A 22,111-nucleotide genomic window follows, 5' to 3' on the forward strand; every position below is an offset into this window, starting at 1 on the left:
CATGTTGCTTCAGACAAGCACATGCAGGCCGCAGTTTCTGTTTGCGTCATCACAACATTTAGACCGTATTGTTTCGGTGATAAAAGTCTTAAAATATTCGGTGGCCGAATATTCGGTGCATCCCTAGTTTTCAGCATATGTACAAATTTTGCAAATATTACAAAAACAAATTCAAATTTACATTTAGAAATAACTCTTATTTTTGATAATTACGCTTACATGCCATCAAGGTGGATAAAATAATTATTATTTATTATTCTTTGGCACAATTAGCGGTTACACCATTTGACATTTTCAGGTACATTCAGTCTTAACTTTTATAAAAATGGTGCAAATGTAATTTTTTATTGCATAAAATTACGTAAAAAAAATTCTCATCTTGCCAAACCGTTTTTTATCTTGCCAAACCGTTTCGTCATTGACCCAACTATATTGACCCTGTATGACTGTATGTTAATCTATAGATGAAAACTATTTTCCTTAAGTCACATGTTTTAGATCATGTATTACATCTGCCATCATTATTATAATTGGAGACATTTGAGTATGTTAGGCCAAGCCATTGTGACCTCAAATTTAAAAAAAGGGTTTTGGGGTGAACATTTTCACAATTATTTTTGTGTTAATGTGATTTGCAAATTATAAGATTGCTTATAAACATCAATTACGGCATGAAGTGATGTGTACATGACATTGTTACTGCTTTTATAACTTGTTACGCTTGGTTGTAGTGTATATATTAACATTCGTTGAAATATATCATGGCAATCTGTTCTTACACTTGCACACCCAAGTTAAGCACTTTGTCCTTATCTGTGATGCAGTGACGGCAACACTTCTGTCTACTCAGAGAAACAGGAACACAGGGTGTAAGGAAGAGCTCAGCAGTTTCAGTCAATCTGTTTTCTGGCTTTTTAAAGCTGGCAAATGTTTCATAATCCACCTCTCAAGTTCAGACACACAATGAGCTCTCATAACGCTTGAAGCAGTGGCTTCATATTAAACATGAATATAAAGCCACAAAATATAATACTGGCTAATGAACACAGGCTCATTTTCATTTGGTGTACATTTCTATAATTCTTAAAGGGATAGTGCACATAAAATTATTCTGATGTATGCTGTTATTTTATCTGTGAAATTGTAAAATGTGCCTTAGTTTTAATATTAAGAAATCTCTCGTGCCACTAATCGTGTTCTGTTGAAAGACTTAAAGCAGAGGTTCAAAACAATATGCCGACCCCACAAGAGAGACTCTGAACGGAGAGAAAAACTTTCAGAGCGAAAGAGAGAGATGCTGATGAATAGCTGCTATCGAGTGGGAGAAAAAAGGATGAGGAGGAGGAGGGGGTGCATCTGTCCGCCCCGCTGATGAGTGAACGTTTGAGCGTGTGTATGGGGAGGATGAATGTTATCGGCGCATGCGCCGGTACCTGGCAGTCGCCCTCAAGACTGCAGATAACTCCTCTCAGCATCACTCTTCCAAGCATATTTTCCCATCCTTTCTCAGTTTTTTTTCAATCCCTTTCTTTTAAAAACTGGCCTGGGCTGTTCTGCATTCATCAGCTGTTATCCATAAGGTCGGATCCGGACACATTTTCTGTGATCAGACACAGGTGAACTGAAGATTATGGGCGGTGCTGAATCATTCTGGGAGTTCGCTTCGGACAGCCGAGCTGTAGCAACAGGCTCGCGCTAAGCTCAAAGGAATTTTCTTTGTCTCTAATAGGAGCAGGTCGATTTTGGACTAGTTTTTGACAAGTTTTTGGTCCTTTTGAGAACTTCCAAAAATCCAAGATGGTGTGAACATGATGACCTGGGTCTCGCCAAGGTGTTCGACTTTTTCACCCGTGTGGCTCTCTTGATGGTGCGTGAGTACAAGCTATTCGTGGCAGGTTTATGCTCTTGTCATTTCTTATGTGGTTGTCTTTATTGTTAAGTGATCACAGACTGAGCCTAATGAAGCCATTCATGAGCATTTGAGCTGCGGAAATGAGAGTCCTACGGGATATCGCAGGCGAACATCCAAAGCAGACTCATGCACGGTAACATACGCTAACATACTTAGTCACTTGATCATACTGTGTTAACACCTACACTACTGTGGGCAAACAGACACACTAATGGTTACCTACATGATTTCTCTGTATCAGTATTCGTCGCCCACTTAATGGTGTCAGCGAGGTGTGAGAAACGCTGTGTATCTATAACCTGCATTTATCTGTATGCGTTCGTGTGTTTCCCTGGCTGAAAATGAGCTGGTTTAGTTGGTCAGCTTGTTGTAAGTTGGGCACTTTTTATAAGACTGCTTTAAGACTCTGTTGGGTTGAGAAATGCACATTTTGTATATCGTTCAAGCACTCAGGGGTGCGTTGGGAGGAACAGCTCGGTGGGCTGGTGTGGGAGCGTGGGCCCGTGGGCTAAGACTGGCATCAACACTTTAGATCTTCTGTTGTGAGTCACAAAAACATGTTTTGAAGGGTAAATTACAATTTGATGCACGAAGACCACTCATTCTGTGAAGAACCAAAGCTATAAAAGCCAATATTAGCTGTTTGGCCCGGAAGATATGGTCATATTATATTTCAGCCGCACCACGAATCTCCATTCCCACAGAGATAAGTGAGCTGGGTTACGTGTGTAGGATTATGTAGTGCCTACTCGCGTTCTCTCTCTCTCCACCTTCCATCCTGTCCCACAGGGATGGGTTAAGCTAAGTTGTGCTGACACTGCGTATATAGGATTTATCATTCCAAGGCTGTTGCTAGTCAGATCAAACAGGGTTGAGGCTCACAGTTCGTTCATCCTCATAAAACTCGCTCTAAAGAGCTGTGAAGTACGCCTTGCAATGTAATGAGACCTCAATTTACTTCTATAATCTATTTAAATAGTTCATTGTTTGCCGTCTTAAGAGCTCTTTGTCATGTTACAGTGACGTTATGGAGTTGGAGCTTGTCCAGTGTATTCGTATCTTTTGTATGGTGTTATTTTACCAAATGAATCGATAGGTATGAAGATTCATAATGTCTTGCCAGAGGGCACACTTTCACAGACTTACAGGTTGTGAGAATTGAACCAGCAACTCAATGGATGCCAAAGTCTAAGATTTTACCAATTACATCATCAGATGCCTGAAGTGACATCTATTCTTAATCAGATGTTTTCAGATTCTTATGGAACTCTTGTTGAAAAGAAAATCCAACATGAAAATTCATGTTTAAGTGCTATAATTGGGTCCCCAGTGCTTCTATCAATCTAGAAAATGTTTAAAAGAACAAACCAGTAACTTTGATTTGGTAAACTAGTTGCTGCAAGCATGTGAAAAAATAGGTAAGTGAAATTTGGCTCCCCTTGTGATGTCAGAAGGGGATAATACCGCCCCTTAATCTGCACTATCCAACCACGGCACTGCCATTTAGTGCAGAGATCAGCTCATTTGCATTTAAAAGGACACACCCAAAACAGCACATTTTTGCTCACACTTACATACTTAATAAATTATACTTCACATATATGCTTTGGGGATACCAAAGATTTATTTGACATCTTTAAAAATCTGTAAAATGTCCCCTTTAAAGGGTACCCCGACTATAAACACGTGTGGTGTAATGCAGTCGTTCCCAAACTTTTTCAGCGTGCGGCCCCCCAAAGAAAATTTGTGAATTTTGTTATAAAACTCAACATTTTAATTAAAAAAAAACATTAAATAATACAAAAAAGTAGTGCTTTTGGTTTGTAGCCTTATTTTTTAGGTTTAATTACAAAGAATTCATGATAAATTAATGTATTTCATAAAATGTCATAAAACTGGGGCCCCCCTGGCACCATCTCGCGGCCCCCAGTTTGAAAACCACTGGTGTAATAGATTAACAATGGGATTGGCTGTATGAGTGTGAAATTGAAAACCGTGCAAATTCCATGCTTTTAATAAACTTTGGAATACATGACGTCCGAGGTTGCAAACAAAACCTGATTTATTAATGCTACTGCGAAGTAAACATGGTAAACAAGTCTTTAGTCAGTAGATTGTAAACTGATGTGAAGCGGAAGATGAAGTTATAAATGTACATAGACAGTGGGTGACAGTATGAGGTCTTGAGACCTGCATGCCATTAAAAATACCTAGTTTTCTGTTCAGCCCTTTAAATGTTAAAGGATAATTCCGGTATTTAACACTTTGAGTCTCATTTCTGGTTTGTTTTGGATGAACTACAGTGATGGACACTGAAATTTTGACAATGGGTCGTGTCTTGACTTTTTGACTTGTTTTGAAGCGTCTCTTGACTGCTTCATGAATGGAAGTCAAGGGCCATGCACAAACATGTCATTAAAACAACACTTAACGTTCATTTTCAAAACTGTAATACTCACCGAGTGGTTTGTGGTGTTCGTTGATGATTAAAAACAAGTAGTGTAGCAAAATACAGTTTCTGTCGTGCTTTATTTTACATCTGACTCTTACTCTGTTATAATTTCTCCAAAATGGTGATAAAATATGAAAACTACACTCTTAGAGCTTTCCAATGATATATAGTTTGTCAAGATATTTTAGGTTTAGATAGGGTATTTGTGTTACCAATATATAATAACAACATGGGCCCACCTTTCAACCTGTGGCATTTTAGAAAATGGCTCTCACTATGTAATTTCTTTCCAAACATTCTGATGATAAATGGAAACTACACCCTTAGAGCTTTCAAACGATATATAGTTTGTCAGGATTGGATAAGAATTCACGTGGAAAACACTGAAATAAACGTAGGCGCCCCACTGGCGAGACAGTGACATTTATCAGGATATAAATGTTTTGAGGCGCACTCTCTTCATAAATGAATCAATTACTCTCCCTACATAATTTATTTTATAAAACACTGCTGAAATATGTATTCTAGAGGCTTAGACCTTTCCAACAATATATAGTTTGTAGTGATAGATTAACATTTACCTCAACAATATTGAAGTAAACTTAGGTGTCCCGTATACGGGACGGTGACGCTTAACAGATTAATGACTCACCCTCATGTTGTTCCAAACTCGTGGGATCTCCGTTGATCTTAGGAAACACAGTTTAAGATGTTTTAGATTTAGTCCGAGAGCTTGTTGACCCTTCACTGAAAATCTATGTACGATATACTGTCCATGTCCAGAAAGGTAATAAAAACATCATCACAGTAGTTCATGTGACATCAGTGGGTCCGTTAGAATGTGTTGAAGCATCGAAAATACACTTTGGTCCAAAATAACAAAAATTTCGACTTTATTCAGCATTGTCTTCTCTTCCCCGTCTGTTATGAAGCGCATGCGTCATACTAATGTCACGTGGCTTCAGTGACACGGATGACGTGTTATCCTCAGACATGTTTGCAAAGTTTTTTTTCCAAACTTACAGTGAGCGTCTCCCTCAGACTGTAAACGAAGCCCTGGCGCACAAAAAAAACAGCTGGGGCGCACCAGATAACACGTCAGCCGTGTCATACGTCAGCCGCGTCACTGCAGTCACGTGACTTTAGTCTCGCGGAAGAGAAGACAATGCTGAATAAAGTCGGAATTTAAAAAAAAAAAAACGTTTTTTTCGATGCTTCAACACATTCCACCTGACCCACTGATGTCACATGGACTACTTTGATGTTTTTATTTCTGGCGAGCAACTGACCATGTTTCTGGACATGGACAGTAAACCATATAGCATGAAAGGCTAGCAAGCTCTCAAGCTAAATCTAAAGCATCTTAAACTGTGTTCTGAAGATAAACGGAGGTCTTACGAGTTTGGAACGACATGAGGGTGAGTCATTAATGACATTATTTTCTATTTTGGGTGAACTATCCCTTTAACTGTTATTGACTAGTGGTGTTTCTGTAAGACTTGATTGGAATGAACTGTGACTTACAACTGCTACTTATGACAGCTGAAAAGGCCTCCGTTGCCCATCCAGACCGCCTTAAGTCTTGTGAAATGAAAGTGAACACTGAAATGATCTCTCCCACTGTTCAAATATCTCTCCTGCAGAAGTCTCCAGCAACAAGACTAAATTATTCAACAGTGGCAGACTACACCCGCAGATCACATTTCTGGATGCGCACACACTTCTGCGGTACTTTTGCGAGTGTGTCCTCTGTTCATGCCTGAACCAATGCTCACTAATAGGCTCCCTTTCAATGTTGAGCGAATGTCAACCAATCCAAGCAAGTGTGTCTGGTCAAGTGTAGTACGAATCTGGGGGGAATAGTGCAGTAACAAAACCCCTTTGCTATTTTTCCGAACTGACTGAGAAGCGTGTTGTGGAATATGCAAGGAAAGAATGGAAAGTATGATGATGATATGCATGAAAATAAGTGCCAACTTTTAAATTAGGTTTGCTGGATAGTGGATTAGGAGCTAGCAGGACAAACTAAACAGTGGTTATCGGAGCACCCTGGCAACAGACCCCACCCCAGGTTACTATGATATTCTGCACTTTAGTAATAGGTCAGGTCTCCTCTTTGATGTTTGTCTGCTTCTTCAGCTGTTTTATTATGGCCACGATTCATAAAAAAATCTCATTATATTTAGGCATTTTGTTTGTATGGCATAAAGTGTGGGACAAGTTATGCACTAAAATTCAATTCTCAAATTTGAACAAACCTATAAGCATAAATATGAGTAATGATAATGATGCTGCAGCTAAAAAGCAGCTAATAGCTTTTGCGAGCTTAGCTGTGGAGAATCACAGTATGAAGTCTAATTTAAAAAGGGGATTAAGAGGCGTCTGAAGCGTTCATCTAAGAGTCTTTGAAATAGATGATGTTAAATCTTGGCGCTCTCATATTTTCCTGGCTTGTGGTTAAGACGCAACTGTCACTCATTTCAACATTGTAAGTTACAAAACACACTTTAGTCAGATTGTAACTCATTTCTACAAGTCATACTGTACGCACGAACATTTGAAGAAATGTGTGTAGTATTGTAGTTTTTTGGGGAATCGCTGGCTGTACAGGGCTGCACTTGCTGGGTGGCCATGGGAATTAGTTTTTTTCAGAGCGTGTCACTTCAGATCTTCAAAATTTTTGTACCCAGGTCACATAGCATTTAAAGGATTGAGGTGAAAGAAAGTACCATGCAGCACTAATGGTAAAAAAAAATGTCTTGCCTCTAGCTAGAGAAATGCCATGTATTATTCTGTGACCTTATTGGTTCGATGCCATGTGTTTCTGTAGCTAAATGTGTAGAGTGGGTGGCACAGTGGGTAGCACTGTTGCCTCGCAGAAAGATGGTCCTCGGTTTGAGCCCTTGCTGGTTCTCTCCATAAATATAGCCTTGTTGCAATAGCATTAAAGCACACAGATCATGGGTTCGAAAATGCAGCAATTTTAATACAATTTAAAAAGTTAGTACAACTTGGTTTTGCAAGTCAATTCAACACACTATAGAGCACCCACTCTAAAAACAAACGGTGCTATATAGCACCAAAAGTGGTTCTTTACTCGTAATCATAGAAGAACCGTTTTTAGTGCCATATAGCACCGGTGAAGCACCAGTGAAGCACCTGTGTAGAACCATATAGTGCTATGTAGAACCATGTGTGGTGCTATATGGCCCCTATTTGGTTCTACACCGGTGCAACACAGGTGCTTCACCGGTGCTATATGGCACTAAAAACGGTTCTTCTATGATTACGAGCAAAGAACCACTTTTGGTGCTATATAGCATCGTTTGTTTTTAGACTTCACGTTTTTAAATTTTCTTTGGTGTGTAAGTGTGTATTAGTACATGTTAACAATATGCAAAAGGTACAAACCCCAAAGTAAATGAAGATGCGAGTTATCGTCTCCAACTTAAATGGGTCAATAACGTGATGTTAATTATTTTGTGGCTGCATGGTTCAATTAAATGTAAAAGGGTTAAAATTTCAAAATATATTTGCAGATTATTTGCATACATTCTCTTTTTTGAGGACCAAGTCTAAACTTTCTGGTTTTATTTCATTTTGAAAGAATTTTTGGCGGATAATTGCAAAAAATGTCAATGTGGTGTAACCGATCTGTCTCAATTGGTGAAACTAGTATTTTTTTATGAAAATATTAATCTATTCAACAAAAATGTGGAATATAATATAATCATCTAGTTTAGTGTAATATGATTTTTTTAACATACATTTTTACATAATTTGTCAAATATTATTTAGAAAACAGAGCTGTTTTCAGCATATTCCCGGACAAATATTAGAAAACGCATTAAAATTTACATTTAGAAATAACTAATAAAATGTATTTTTGTGTGATATTTTAAAATAATTTTTTTAATGATTACACTTACATGCCATCAAGGTGGATAAAATATGTATTATTTCTCATTCTTTAGCACAATTGGCGGTTACACCATTTGACATTTTCAGGTCAATTCAGTCTTAACTTTCATAAAAATGGTGCAAATGTTATTTTTTATTGCATAAAATCAACATTAATACACTATGTGCATTGAAATATACCTGATGCATGCTTTTAAAACAAGTTTTTAAAAAGATTTTTAAATTTCTCATCTTGCCAAACCGTTTTCGTCACTGACTCAAATCTCTTTGGACTACAACAAACACATGGATTGTAGGCAACAGTTTACTTTCTGGGATTGATGATGTAGACAAGACCGACATTATATCCTCCCACTTCGGACTTACAGCCTGTAAATTAACTCCTGTTCGCAACCAAATCTTTCAAACATGTTAAGCAGTGTCACGTTTCCGTCTGACATCACAACGTACAGATTAGCTGGCCAATCAGGGACACAGATCTTTTTAAATTTGTGTATTTCAGGAAGAGAGTGAAATCTGGAGCTACAAAAATGTACGGTATGTGGAAATAATGTGTTTTTTTAAACCACACTGTAAAAAATACTTTGCTGCCTTAAAATTTTTTGTTAAATCAACTCGGATTTACAAGTCATTTCAACTTACTATTATTTATCTTGACTAGAGATGAGTTGTTATAACTACAGGTGAGTTGTTATAACTTATAAAATTAAGTTTACTTTTTTCAACTATATTTTTTAAGTTGTGACAACTCATCTCTGTTGACATGATTTGTAAATCTGCGTTGATTTAACAAAAAATTTTAAGGCAGCAAAGTATTTTTTACAGTGCATGTAAACACATTGTATTATACCAAATACACAAAATAAAATTTTAGCAATGTAATAGGTGCTCTTTAAGTTTTGACCTGTGATAAGTTGACATAACTTATAAAAACTAAGTGAAATAAAATATATATATATATATATATATGTTGTTTTGACAAAAATGCTAAATTTTTACAGTGTAAAATCTATACCTTAAATCCACTGTAAGTTCCTTTGGATAAAAGTGTTAACATAAATGTAAATGTATATGTTAAGGTAGAATCGGAGTGGCCTGTAGGTGGAACACCATCTGTTTGCATGGGAATAGATTAGAGATGCTCCGATCAGCATTTTTGGGGCCGATTACCGATCACCAAGATCATGATCTGCCGATCACAGAATGGCAGTGGAATGGGAATCTTTTATCTATAATCTAGCAGAGTTTGCACCATTTGTAGAAATGAAACTAACTATAAATTAGGTATATTATTGTTTTAATAGAGAATCAAATAAATAAGCACAACAAATATTTCTTCTTGCAAAGAGAAATGTAATAAACCTTTTTAAAGGCATATGTCTGTTAAAAGTAATTAAAACACTTCACAGTCTTTACTGTATGAATTAAATATACACGCATTCGTATGAAGTATAAAAGTTCTTTAGTCAAGAGCAGAGAGTAATTTTATTGAAAGATGAATTAGGATACTGTAGCTTTAAGACGTGGGAGAGATCGTTCTCTTCACGTGCACTGGTGACCGGCTGTTGTGTATGCGTGCGGCGGGTGTCTGCAAACAAGAGCAGCTGTGATGAAAATGGAAGTTTAAACCTTTAAAACGAATGCAAGTAATAAACTTTCGGCATGAGGATGCAATTGTCCGCGATAGATATGTGTTGTATACACTGTTTGATAGGGATGTGAAGACGCATCGCGCTGAGGACCGGAGCGCGTCCTTATAGAAAATACGCATATCTCTTTAAAGGCAGAGAGAGAAATCCAAATCTGCACGTCACACATGAGCAACGGGTTACAAAATGCTCGCACTGTGTAAAATGGTATCTTTTGCAGCCGCATCAGGAACGCTATGATGATAAAAGTAAACAGAAAGATCGGCTCATGAGATCGGCAAATTTAGCGAATGCCGATCGCGTAATTTAATGCTGTTATCGGACGATTGCGATCGGCGGCCGATCGATCGGAGCATCCCTAGAATAGATCATTGTTCCTGTTTTGGATTTGATGCATGGGAAAATTAGCAGTAAGAATAACTTCCATTAACTAAATAAAAACACCAGGCCGTGGGTCTGACTCTTCGATTGCTGCTGATAAAAATGTCAACAAAGATCATAGTTACAACAAAACGTGGTTTGTGATTTGACGTGTTTAACGTGCGCTCTTGTCAAACCACATGAAATCTGATCTTCAAGACTTTATCATCTCTTGATGATATTCATGCGGCACAACAAAGGTCTCAGTGGGGAATGATGTATATATGGGAAATGATCCGGTTCTCTCTCTCTTTCACTTTCCTTTCTCTCTTTTTCTGGCTTTATTTCCAGGCACTGTCAGTGTGGGGTTGTGTGACGAGTGATGGTTCTGTTCCAGGCTCAAGGGCACTGGGCCGATCCGGGCTCAGATTTAGTGGGGTGTTTTGATTAGGCGAGCAGGTTCTGCTATCAGCCTACATAAATTAGAGAGCAGCTTTCTGAATCGCACTCAATCCTCCCACCGGGCTCGTATCACCTCATAACGCTTGTGTGTGTGCACTGAGAAGCGATAAAATATGCCTGTAATAAAGTACAAGAGGATCCAAAGTATGCGTTGATTAGCTCCCAATCGTTGGTCATTTAGCCCTCAATGTGTCCTCCCTGATAAGGCGTTTGTAGCTGCATGAGATTTAGGGTGTTAAACAGGACAGATAAACCAAGTCTTCTTTAGATTTGCAAGTTTGCAGTTGATGGTCTAATGTTAGCACATTGCATTCTGGGATTGCTTTATTCACAATGATGTTGAATTTAACCCCACTTTCTTCATTTGATTGACTGAAGCAAAATAAAGATATAATAAAACAGAAGATACACATTTATAAGCTGGTCCTTCTGCTGCCATTGAACCCTCTTAAACCTTTTCTCTCTCTCTCTCTCTCTCTCTCTCTCTCTCTCTCTCTCTCTCTCTCTCTCTCTCTGTCAGACACACCCCTGTTTATAACCTTTTTTCCCCACTGAGTGCCTTTCATCTCCTTGGGGAAGCTTGCGGCAATTGGATTTTTTATCCTTCCCCTCTCACAGTGCTCCGATTTTCTCTCTCCTCTTCTTGTTTCCTTATCGTAGATGCAAATATTTCTTCCATGTGACGTCATAGTGATGTGATATCTCATCTTTTGTGAGCCATGACTTCATGTGTCAAACGCAAGACGACCCCATGACATGAACAATATTTATTCTTCAGTTACTCTTATAATTCCTTTATAATATCTTAAATTCACATTGAGAAATCATAACTAAACTTTATGACACTTTATGACAAGACCTCTGCTATTCACTTATGACTGTTTAATTGAAAAAGGCTGTCGTGGTTGCTTCTGTCCTCCCTTTATTGATGTTAACTGCGTTACATATTTATAAAATAGATAGCATCTAATATTTTCATGGTCTTGACTCGATTAAAGTACGATGCTTTGCTGTTTAAAATGCTTGCATTGTGACTAAAATCATAACTCTTGTGTTTACAATATGATGTTTGCTAATCCTGATTTGAGACCTCTGAAATTTTCAAGATAGTTTTTTTTTAGTGTAGTGCAACTTAGACGACAAATGAAAAGAGAGACTGTGTGTGGTTAGTAGGTGGGTGCTTCATTCAGTATTTTCTCTCCGTTCCTCTCTTCCTGTCTGTGCCATCTGTCGGTATGGCCAGACTGGGCACAACATGGTCTCTTCCTGTCTGATGACATCCTATGACGCAGCTGAACACGCTGTGAATTCTTCAGTCCGGATCTCACGCTCGCAGATCCTAACATCTTTGAAAATACTCAGACAGAAACAAAGGAATTACTGTATCGAGCACTCTTTAGGAGTGACAACCGCATTGTCACTTGTACTTTATGTACAGAATACAGGAGTCACTCCCTCAATGTGATGGTTGATGTAGTAAAACCATAGCTTTGTTTAGGCATCTCACAATTGTAAACGAAAAACCTGTTTGGTGAGGGTTTGGTGTTTTCTCTTTTTAACAGAAAAAAATATCAGTGTCTTTAGATGAATAATAGATATGATACTGCACATTAATATTGTGAAATTAATATTTATATAAATGCATTATATGTGTTATTGTATTTACCTTTAACCATTTGATAAAATGTATTTTTAATACTTCTATTTAGTACACACACGCACACGCACACGCACACGCACACACTCACTCACTCACTCACTCACTCACTCACTCACTCACTCACTCACTCACTCACTCACTCACTCACTCACTCACTCACTCACTCAAAGGATTTTAGGAACACCTCTTCAATTTCTTACTAATGCAATTATCTAATCAACCAATCAGATGGCAGTTGCTTCAATGCATGTAGGGGTGTGGTCCTGGTCAAGACAATCTCCTGAACTCCAAACTGAATGTCAAAATGGGAAAGAAAGGTGATTTACGCAATTTTGAGTGTGGCATGGTTGTTGGTGCCAGACGGGCTGGTCTGAGTATTTCACAATCTGCTCAGTTACTGGGATTTTCACGCACAACCATTTCTAGGGTTTACAAAGAATGGTGTGAAAAGGGAAAAACATCCAGTATGCGGCAGTCCTGTGGGCAAAATGCCTTGTTGATGCTAAAGGTCAGAGGAGAATGGGCCGACTGATTCAAGCTGATAGAAGAGCAACTTTGACTGAAATAACCACTCGTTACAACTGAGGTATGCAGCAAAGCATTTGTGAAGCCACAACACGCACAACCTTGAGATGGATGGGCTACAACAGCAGAAGACCCCGCCGGGTAGCACTCATCTCCACTACAAATAGGAAAAAGGGGCTACAATTTGCACAAGCTCACCAAAATTGGACAGTTGAAGACTGTAAAAATGTTGCCTGGTCTGATGAATCTCGATTTCTGTTGAGACATTCAGATGGTAGAGTTAGAATTTGGCGTGAACAGAATGAGAACATGGATCCATCATGCTTTGTTACCACTGTGCAGGCTGGTGGTGGTGGTGGTGTAATGGTGTGGGGGATGTTTTCTTGGCACACTTTAGGCCTCTTAGTGCATCGTTTAAATGCCACGGCTTACCTAAGCATTGTTTCTGACCATGTCCATCCCTTTATGACCACCATGTACACATCCTTTGATGGCTACTACCAGCAGGATAATGCACCATGTTATAAAGCTCAAATCATTTCAAATCAGTTTCTTGAACATGACAATGAGTTCCATGTACTAAAATGGCCCCCACAGTCACCAGATCTCAACCCAATAGAGCATCTTTGGTGGAACGGGTTTTTTTGCCCTGGATGTGCATCACACAAATCTCCATCAACTGCAAGATGCTATCTTATCAATATGGGCCAACATTTCTAAAGAATGCTTTCAGCACCTTGTATAATCAGTGCCATGTATAATTAAGGCAGTTCTGAAGGCTTTTTTACATTTCTTACATTTTTACATTCTTATTCAATTTTTCAGCCATACATTAAAGGGATACTTCACCGATTTAGCATTCAGCTTTGTATCTGTAGAAACCCGGCAGTATTACTGAATGACCATGTTTCCCTCCCTCATTTCCCCCTGAGAGGAGAGATATCTGCATTTTGGTTCTGCAAAAAAGTCCTCCGATGATGTAATATGACGATTTTTGCATCATCGGAGGACTTTTTTGCAGAACCAAAATGCAGATATCTCTCCTCTCAGGGGGAAATGATGGAGGGAAACATGGTCATTCAGTAATACTGCCGGGTTTCTACAGATACAAAGCTGAATGCTAAATCGGTGAAGTATCCCTTTAAGTAATTTCTTGTCAAAATATGTTTTTTCTATTTAACATGCTTCATAATTAACATGTTTCTTCCACATTTATGTTGCTTTACTCGTGGTGTCCATTGTACTGGACATGAAAAAATCCTGGTCCTTCACTTCTTGGGGGCCTAAGCAACTTTGTGAGGGGGCCTGTCAGTGCGCTCATAAAAACCAATTCACTGTCTCTGCTTAAGTGTAGCTATAAATTTGGACTGGAGTGTTTGTTATAAATCCATTGGATGGTTGGTCAAGACTAAATAGGAATTTGAAACATTTATGTGTTCTTAATGTTTTTACTTCACCTTCATGGCGTTTTTTTGTCTTTTCTGCTCTGGACGAATAGCTTAAAACCATATCCATATATCAAGACACGTGTCGATAGTCAACTGCGTGCAGAGCTGCACAGACCGACTGACAAATTAAATGAAAGGTGCTGTAGTTTCAAAAACTGTATTTACCTAGGCATAGATGAATAATAAGAGTTCTGTACATGGTAATGACATATCATGAGCCTCAAACACAATTGTTTTCTCATTCTTATGTAAACCTCGTACATGCAAAAGACCGCTGGAAAACAAGCCAATCTCAACATAACACCAACTGTGATGTTACAGTCGGGATGTACGCCCCAACATTAAATAACATATTTAATTAATAACAAAGATGTTAAAAACAAAGTTGGGTTACACTATATTTTATGGCGTCACTGTTACATTGTTATTATATATTTAAGTACCAAGTAATAATCATCAACAACATGTACTTACTGTAGGGTTAGGGTTAGGGTTAGGAATAGGTTTTGGTTTAGGATTAGTTGCATGTAATTATGCATAATTAACTGATATTACTATAATAATTACATGTAACATGTGTAACAAAGACACCGTAAAATAAAGTGTTACCCAAAGTTGTGACTGCTGAGTTAACGCTACATGCTAGTTAATGCTATATGCTAGTGTTTAGGCTGAAGTTCCACTATTGGTAGAAAGCACATCATAAAGTTACATACCTTCTATGTAAATATCAAAGAACAATTTAACATATTATTTCAATGCATTCTTTGGCACCTTTTAAGTATCGTGAGATCAGACTGCTTGTTATGCTTTCGAATAGCTCTCGCATGAAGTTAAGAGCAAGGGGACTCCCTAGGGGTTCGGGGCCCTACGCAGTTTGCGAACCTTGTGTACAGGGAGGATCGGCTCTGAAAATAATGGTTGGCACAAATCTTGTATTTAGACTTATTTCTATATCGTAAGGAGAGTTAAAATCAACTGTTTAAAACAAATTGCACACTGAAATAGGTCTGAAGGGGTTAAATGCTGTCATCACGTCAGTAAATTACCAAGCAGTTAGTTTGTATGAAAGTGATTCGGCAACCAGATAAGAAGTGACCACCGAATTTAGCTGCAGTGTGCACATGGTCATTGTGAAAAGCCTTTATTTACTGGTTTTCATCGATTTCTAGTATTCCTGCAGCAATTGGAGCAGATCAACTGAAGGATATCACTACTGAGTGTTTCTCAGCTTTCCTGTTGTATGTTGGTGTATAAGAATTATTTTCAGTTTCAGTTCACGTTCTGATCTGCAGTAGTAGTTTGATGCTGTTCACGAAGATTCAAGAAAAGATTTCACATAACAGCTCTCTGAGAGGGAGCGAGAGAGAAAGAAAGAGTAAAGAGTCTGCAGGGTGGCTTGACTTATAAAAGCGGTCTTATTTGGGGTACCCCCCAAAAAATGTCCAGTCTAATTTTTTTGTAACGTGGTCCAAGCCAGGTCTGACCACCTAACGCTATCTCATGGAAATTCGTATTTTTAAGAGGTGGCTAATTCATATTCATTCAAATGTCAATAACATTTGTACGATTTTCTTTTGCCCGTGACGTTGGCGTTTCGTTATAGTTTTTATGATAATTGTAGTTTTGTACGACTCACTTCGTACGAATCCATACGAATTAGCCACTATGTACAAATTCTCCTGTTTTAGACTGGACCACCACAAGCAGGTATGAGCAGCTTAGAACAACTCTAAACAAGCTGATTTCCAATAGGGGAGATAAAGTGGTGGGCAATGATGTGATAAGAAACACCAGACAGCGAGATGAATGTAGGGTGTGGCTAATAGAGAAGAAAATGAGAGAATCTGCAGTGAAATGAAGAGAGAAGGGCTGCGATTGCTTGGTCCAGAGCCTCACCCAACATTGGCAATGCAAACACACACACTTGGTTGATTTACTACTGTAGCTCTCTGAATAGTAAATGTTAGCCGCACACAGGGATCTGATCTTACAGGTCTGATAAGAGCCACATGCAAGTGATTAAATGCCTTTCAGCACCCTGCTGCTGCAGAGAATGAAATGCATTTAATTGATAGTTAATGAAAAATCCACAGTGGCATTTTAATGTCAGCATAAATACACACAAATGTAGTAATGCTTACTATTGTAAATGTGTGCAGGTATTCATTTGTGCTACTTCGAGACTCTACATTTTGTATGTGCTTATCTACGGTTATTTATATTTATCAAGTTGTGTTTGAGTTTAAATCTCGATCTTGCTTGTATTTCCCTGTACCTTACAACCTGTAAATGTGTTCAATACATCCAAGATCACTAAATTGGATGGAGTCTTATGTGGTTTGCACACATGGGATGTTCGCATTCGTCTTAGTGGTGGGCAAAAATTTATCACGATAATCGCATACAAATACAAGTTGCGTTTTTGCATAATATTTGTGTTTTGGTGGGCAATTATTATGTTTATTTATATTTTTATTAGTGCTGGGCAAGGATTAATCTAGATTAATTTCATACAAAATAAAAGTAACTTTTGCATAATATATGAGTTTTTGCTGTGTGTATTTATTATGTATATATAAATACACATACATTCATGTATGTATTTAAGAAACATTTACATGTGTATATTTATTTATGTTTTTATATATTCTAGTTTATAAATAAATTATATATATATACAGGCTCATCTCTGAATGGAAAAACACAGACGCCCTGTTTTTAAACACTCTCCGTGTGTCTCATTAGTTTACTAGCTCATAAATCAGTCTGTGAATCCCCAATCGGGAGTTATTATTCCGTCAAAGATCAGCGCTCTTGGATGTTACGTTAAAGTTAATGGGAGTAATGTCTTGTCACATCGTGTGGACGATTAACACTTGGAAAGAGGAATATAAACACTCGTTTTTTTCTGGAGCTATATCTCTTATCAGAACGTGAAAACACCGTGGAACTGCAGGTAAGCACCGCAGCTTTTGATTGCGGACATTGATCATTTATGTTATCGTGACGTGACTATTAAAACATGTTATGAGATATCGCCACTGATATATTTATAAGCAGCATGCAAAAACATCTCTCTGACACTTATAAAAAACCGTTTTATATAGTACTGACAAGAACAAAGTTTAATAATAATAATCGAGTGCTCGTATCGCGTTAAGAATAAATGAGAAAGCAATAGTAGCGTTATACAAGTATAGTTTTATTAACTTTTACCTCGCGCCAAAACAATAACAACACAAAAGACACTAAATATGAATAAAAAAAACAAGTAATAGTTTTATCATGACACCAAATACTGCTGATTTGATCTCATTTTGACGATCATAAACAAACAAGGCCAACATGAGAGCCGGGGTATCTCTGTCAGAGATGTAGCCCAGAGAGGGCGGTGGTCAGCGGGGCGAGTGAACACTGATGTCCGCTCATGCTTTGGTTCTCATTCGTACCGAATCTCACTAAGCAAACGTTCAAACAGGCGCTATCTTTACTAATCGACTGTAGATTTAAATATAATACATATACATTCTCGACTGAACTAATCTTAAAACTACACTTTGTGACTAAGAAACGGTAATATAAAGTAACAGCTTTTCTGTCCATTGAGTTATTATGAGATTCAAAGCAGCCGAAAGTGTTACCTGTCATTCTGGCCTCCCTCAAATCCGTGGCAGAAGAAGTAGTTCTCAAACAAAGAGGCTTTTAAAATAACTCCGTTGTTGTTTTCTAGTTTTCGTTTTTCAAACGTGTGCCGTCGAACTGTTGTATAAAAGCAATGTCGCGCTCGGAGTCGTGTGATATAGCTCTATATCATCACGGCTGTGATTGCCTCCGGCACTCGGCCTACGGCTTCGTGCCTCTGGCCTAATCACAGCCGTGATGATATAGAGCTATATCACACTCCTACTCGAGCAATATTGCTTAAATATATAAATATATATATAAAATTATTATAATATTTATAATACATAATATTTATATTTGTATATATTCTTTATTAAATAGAAATTATAAAAAATGCTAAATAAATAAAAAAATCTGGAAAAAATTGCCTTAACCAGAATTCCTTACAATATTTCAAAATTCTTGTTTAAGGATGTGGATTTTAGGGGGTTCTGTGTTTAAGGAGTCTTAAAGGGATAGTTTATCGAAAACTAAGTTGTTCTCAAGTTGCTCAAAGGAAGATATTTCGAAAGAATGTTTGTAACCAATCAGATCTGGCACCATTGACATCGGTAGTAGGGTCGGGAAAAATTATTCTATGCAAGTGAATGGTGTCCCAGATCTGTTTTTTTTTCAAAATACCATAATTTCTGATCAGCAGAAGAAAAACATTATACAGGTTTTGAAAGAAAATGATGACATGGTTTTCATTTTCAGCGAACTATCCATTTAAGGTGTCTGTGTGTGATTACAATGGAAAATGTATATCAGACGTGCATAACAGCTACAGGTGTTATGTTTGATAACATGTTTGATGAATCTATTTCTGGAGGAATTTTATCTTGAGGAGTAGTGATAGCAATAAGTTTGTGTTTCTGACACTTTCTCATTCAGATAAGTCTTGCACATCATTTGAGCTGCACCGATGAATCTGCTTCACTGTATGTAGGAGGTTTCTAAACTCTTTAACCTCTTTCCCCTTCAGGCAGTGACTCCGTGGAGGGCGAGTGTGTGTTTGAGGGGGATTACGCCGTCCCTCCTCTGCCGGTGACCGAGGGCATGCAACACATTCGGATCATGGAGGGCGTTTCTCGTTCTCTCCCCTCCTCGCCCCTGCTCTCCCACCAGGCCCTCAACATGCGCCTCCAGCCCCTCAAGAGAATCCCAGGTAAAGCACACACTTTGTGCATATGTTTGCTTGTGTGCGTACGGTTACATCTGTGAAATGAATTTGTATCGGTGTGATGCTAGCAGTTGTTTGTGTGTGGGTGTGTTGTGCTATGATCGGTGAGTGCCTCCTCCTGTTCTCCTTTCAAACGCTCCAGCTACATGCCAGAAGTCCTGTTGAGAGCACAGACGCACCGGAGAGAGTGTGAATGAGTTTGTGATGTAACATTGTGTACAGCCATGGATTATTGTGTGTTGAGGACCAAAATGGCTTTTATTGATGTGTGGGATTTGTTTATGCATGGATGTGTGATTCTTTGGTTGTTTAGCTAGTGACCAAATAAATAGAAAGTCTAATTCATGAATTTAAAAGAATGAGGGTGTAAGGACATTTTTATGTGAGCATAATTTAAAATTTGTATGGCAATAAACACATGCCTGTTTGTATAAGTAATAACTGTATATTTGCTTTAATGTGACCCTGTTCCTAATAATAATCTTATTATGAGACAAAGAGCATCAAAATTTGATTTTGCTTATTGATTTTAATCTTGGACATGATCTTACCCAGTCAGGTTATATTTTTACAGAATTATGTACACTGTAAAAAAAAGTCCGTAAAAATTTCAATGTTATTGCAGCTGGGTTGCCGGTAATTTACCGTAGATCTACATTTATGCCATTCACCGGCAAGAGTTTGTTCAAAGTTAAATACATTCTAAATATTAACAAGTCTTTATCTTTACAGAATAAAACTATACAATAACAGCCTCATGCAAAGCATTCTGGGAACCAGAAATCATCATCAACCTTTTTCTGTTTTTTGCTTCAGATTTTGTTTCCCAGAATGTTTTGCTTGATGCTGTTTTTTGGTTTTACTCTGTAAAGACAAAGACTTGTAAATGTTAAATGTTCATTTAACTTTGAACAAAATGTTGCCAGTAAATAACATAAATTTAAATTTACGGTAAATTACCGGCAACTCAGCTGCAATTTCTACGGATTTTTTTTACAGTGTAGGGTGATTTTATGTAGAAATCGGTCAAATTATTTTAGCAGGGTTTTAGAAGCAAGGTCACAAATATACATTACAATTTATTCATACATTTTATGATGTATAAATAGTCAGATAGTAGGCTACATACTGTAGTGATATTGATGTTTTTATTGCTGTTGCTGTGTTGATCTTAGATATATTTACCTTTGTAAATTGTAATGTCTGAATAGTACAGTGTGGCTAATGTTTTCAAATGTTTTTAATTTAAGGTCTTTTATTTGCGCATGCAATCTTGAAACACTGCAGTTCTCCCAGCGGCCACAAGGGTGTGCTGATTTTATTCTCTTCCTTTAGTTTATGTCCTTTTTTCTCTTACACTCTGGTTAGAAGCAGTGCAGCTCACTTATTGTTTACTACTTGCTGTAAATCACGCAGAAAGGTTAAACAAGTAATCAAGTATTATAATCAACATTGTGACTATAAGAAACCAAAACTTTTCTCAAATTTAAAAGACATATGTGTTCATTATCACCATGCACCATGTTGCTGGGGTGGTACCCTGAAAGGTTCATTTTTGTACCTTTATGGGTATAAAACACCGAAATATTTTACCTTTTGGTGTACAGTATTATACCTGAAGGACCTTGTGTACCTTAAGAAAGAATGTTTTTACCAGTTAAATTTTAGGGGTACAATCAGTTAACTGCATCTTTAAAGGAACACAATAAGTACAGTAATGTATCCAATAGGGGTGTAACGGTGAGCAAAAATCACGGTTTGGTGCGTACCCCGGTTTTGAGGCCACGGTTCGGTTCATTTTTTCGGTACAGTAAGGGAAAAATGCAAACATTAAACTGCAGGTTGTTTACTGGTTGTTTACTATAAACTTTTTTTACAATTTTTTACAATTTGTAAACAAACACTTTTTATTAAAATATAATATATAAAATATATATAAAATGACAAAAATAATAAATAAAATACTACTGCAAAGTTCTTTTTTATATTATTTTACAACAGTAGGTAACTCTTTTCTTAACCTTCTCTTAAACTTTTTCTACTTAAACCTTGCACTAAACTAACAAATTCAATTCCTGAATACATTTATGAACTATTAGCCTACATTTTTGCCGCCAAAAATTTTCTGTTTTGGATCGTTTAACTCAGTATTGAATTGGCTATGTACCATCGCTGTATAAAAATAATATTACTGCTCTATGTGTAACTGCATAGCAAGCAACATGATGATATACTTATTATACACTCATTTTGACATTAGTGAGTTGCATACATAGCCATCTTTGATCTTTTGCACGTTTCTCCTAATCTTTGCTTGTGTTGTCAATGTAAGCTGTGATTTAAAATAACGAACCCCTCCGCAGCTGAGTAAGCCCGGGTTACAGCTCTTCTCTGTCCCGACCAGCTGATCGCATTGTGACAATGATATGATTGACGTGAGGTGCAGATGAAAAATCTGATCACGCATTCCTTATTCTCGCTGTCACAGAAAGCGCGTCTCATGATTGCGTAGCAACGAAAGACGTGCATCCTCTCACGCACTTTTGAAAGAACAAAACAGCGCGTTGACACGCGTTTAACATGCGCTTTTAGACACGACACGTAAACATTTACATCAATAATCAAAGGAATATACAACTAAGTAAATAAAAATCTTTCTGCGGGCCGAATTATGTTATATGTTTGACAGAAGACTTGTGCTGAACACGGAGACTTCCGCCACTTAATATGTTCGTGTGGAAACCCACGTATTATGTTCCGCACAGGCGCACATAAAAGATTGCATTCGGCCTTTCGGTGCATAGATATGTATATAAAGGCTAGATGGCTCGTCTGCGCTGCTGGCCAATTGAGTGCAACGTCCGCATTTTGGC

The 22,111-nt window shown here is 37.7% G+C and overlaps 1 protein-coding gene across 1 annotated transcript in view; it reads left to right on the top strand.

Moving 5' to 3' along the window:
* The window catches only part of tanc2a (tetratricopeptide repeat, ankyrin repeat and coiled-coil containing 2a), a 173,601-nt gene that overhangs the window by 89,106 nt on the left and 62,384 nt on the right, over positions 1-22,111 (top strand). The window contains exon 4 of the mRNA XM_055194501.2: positions 19,041-19,223. Coding sequence (XP_055050476.1) covers positions 19,041-19,223 — 183 coding nt within the window. The remainder of the gene's footprint in view (positions 1-19,040; positions 19,224-22,111) is intronic.

Source organism: Misgurnus anguillicaudatus, chromosome 19 (genome assembly GCF_027580225.2).
Source record: "Misgurnus anguillicaudatus chromosome 19, ASM2758022v2, whole genome shotgun sequence".
NCBI lineage: Eukaryota > Metazoa > Chordata > Actinopteri > Cypriniformes > Cobitidae > Misgurnus > Misgurnus anguillicaudatus.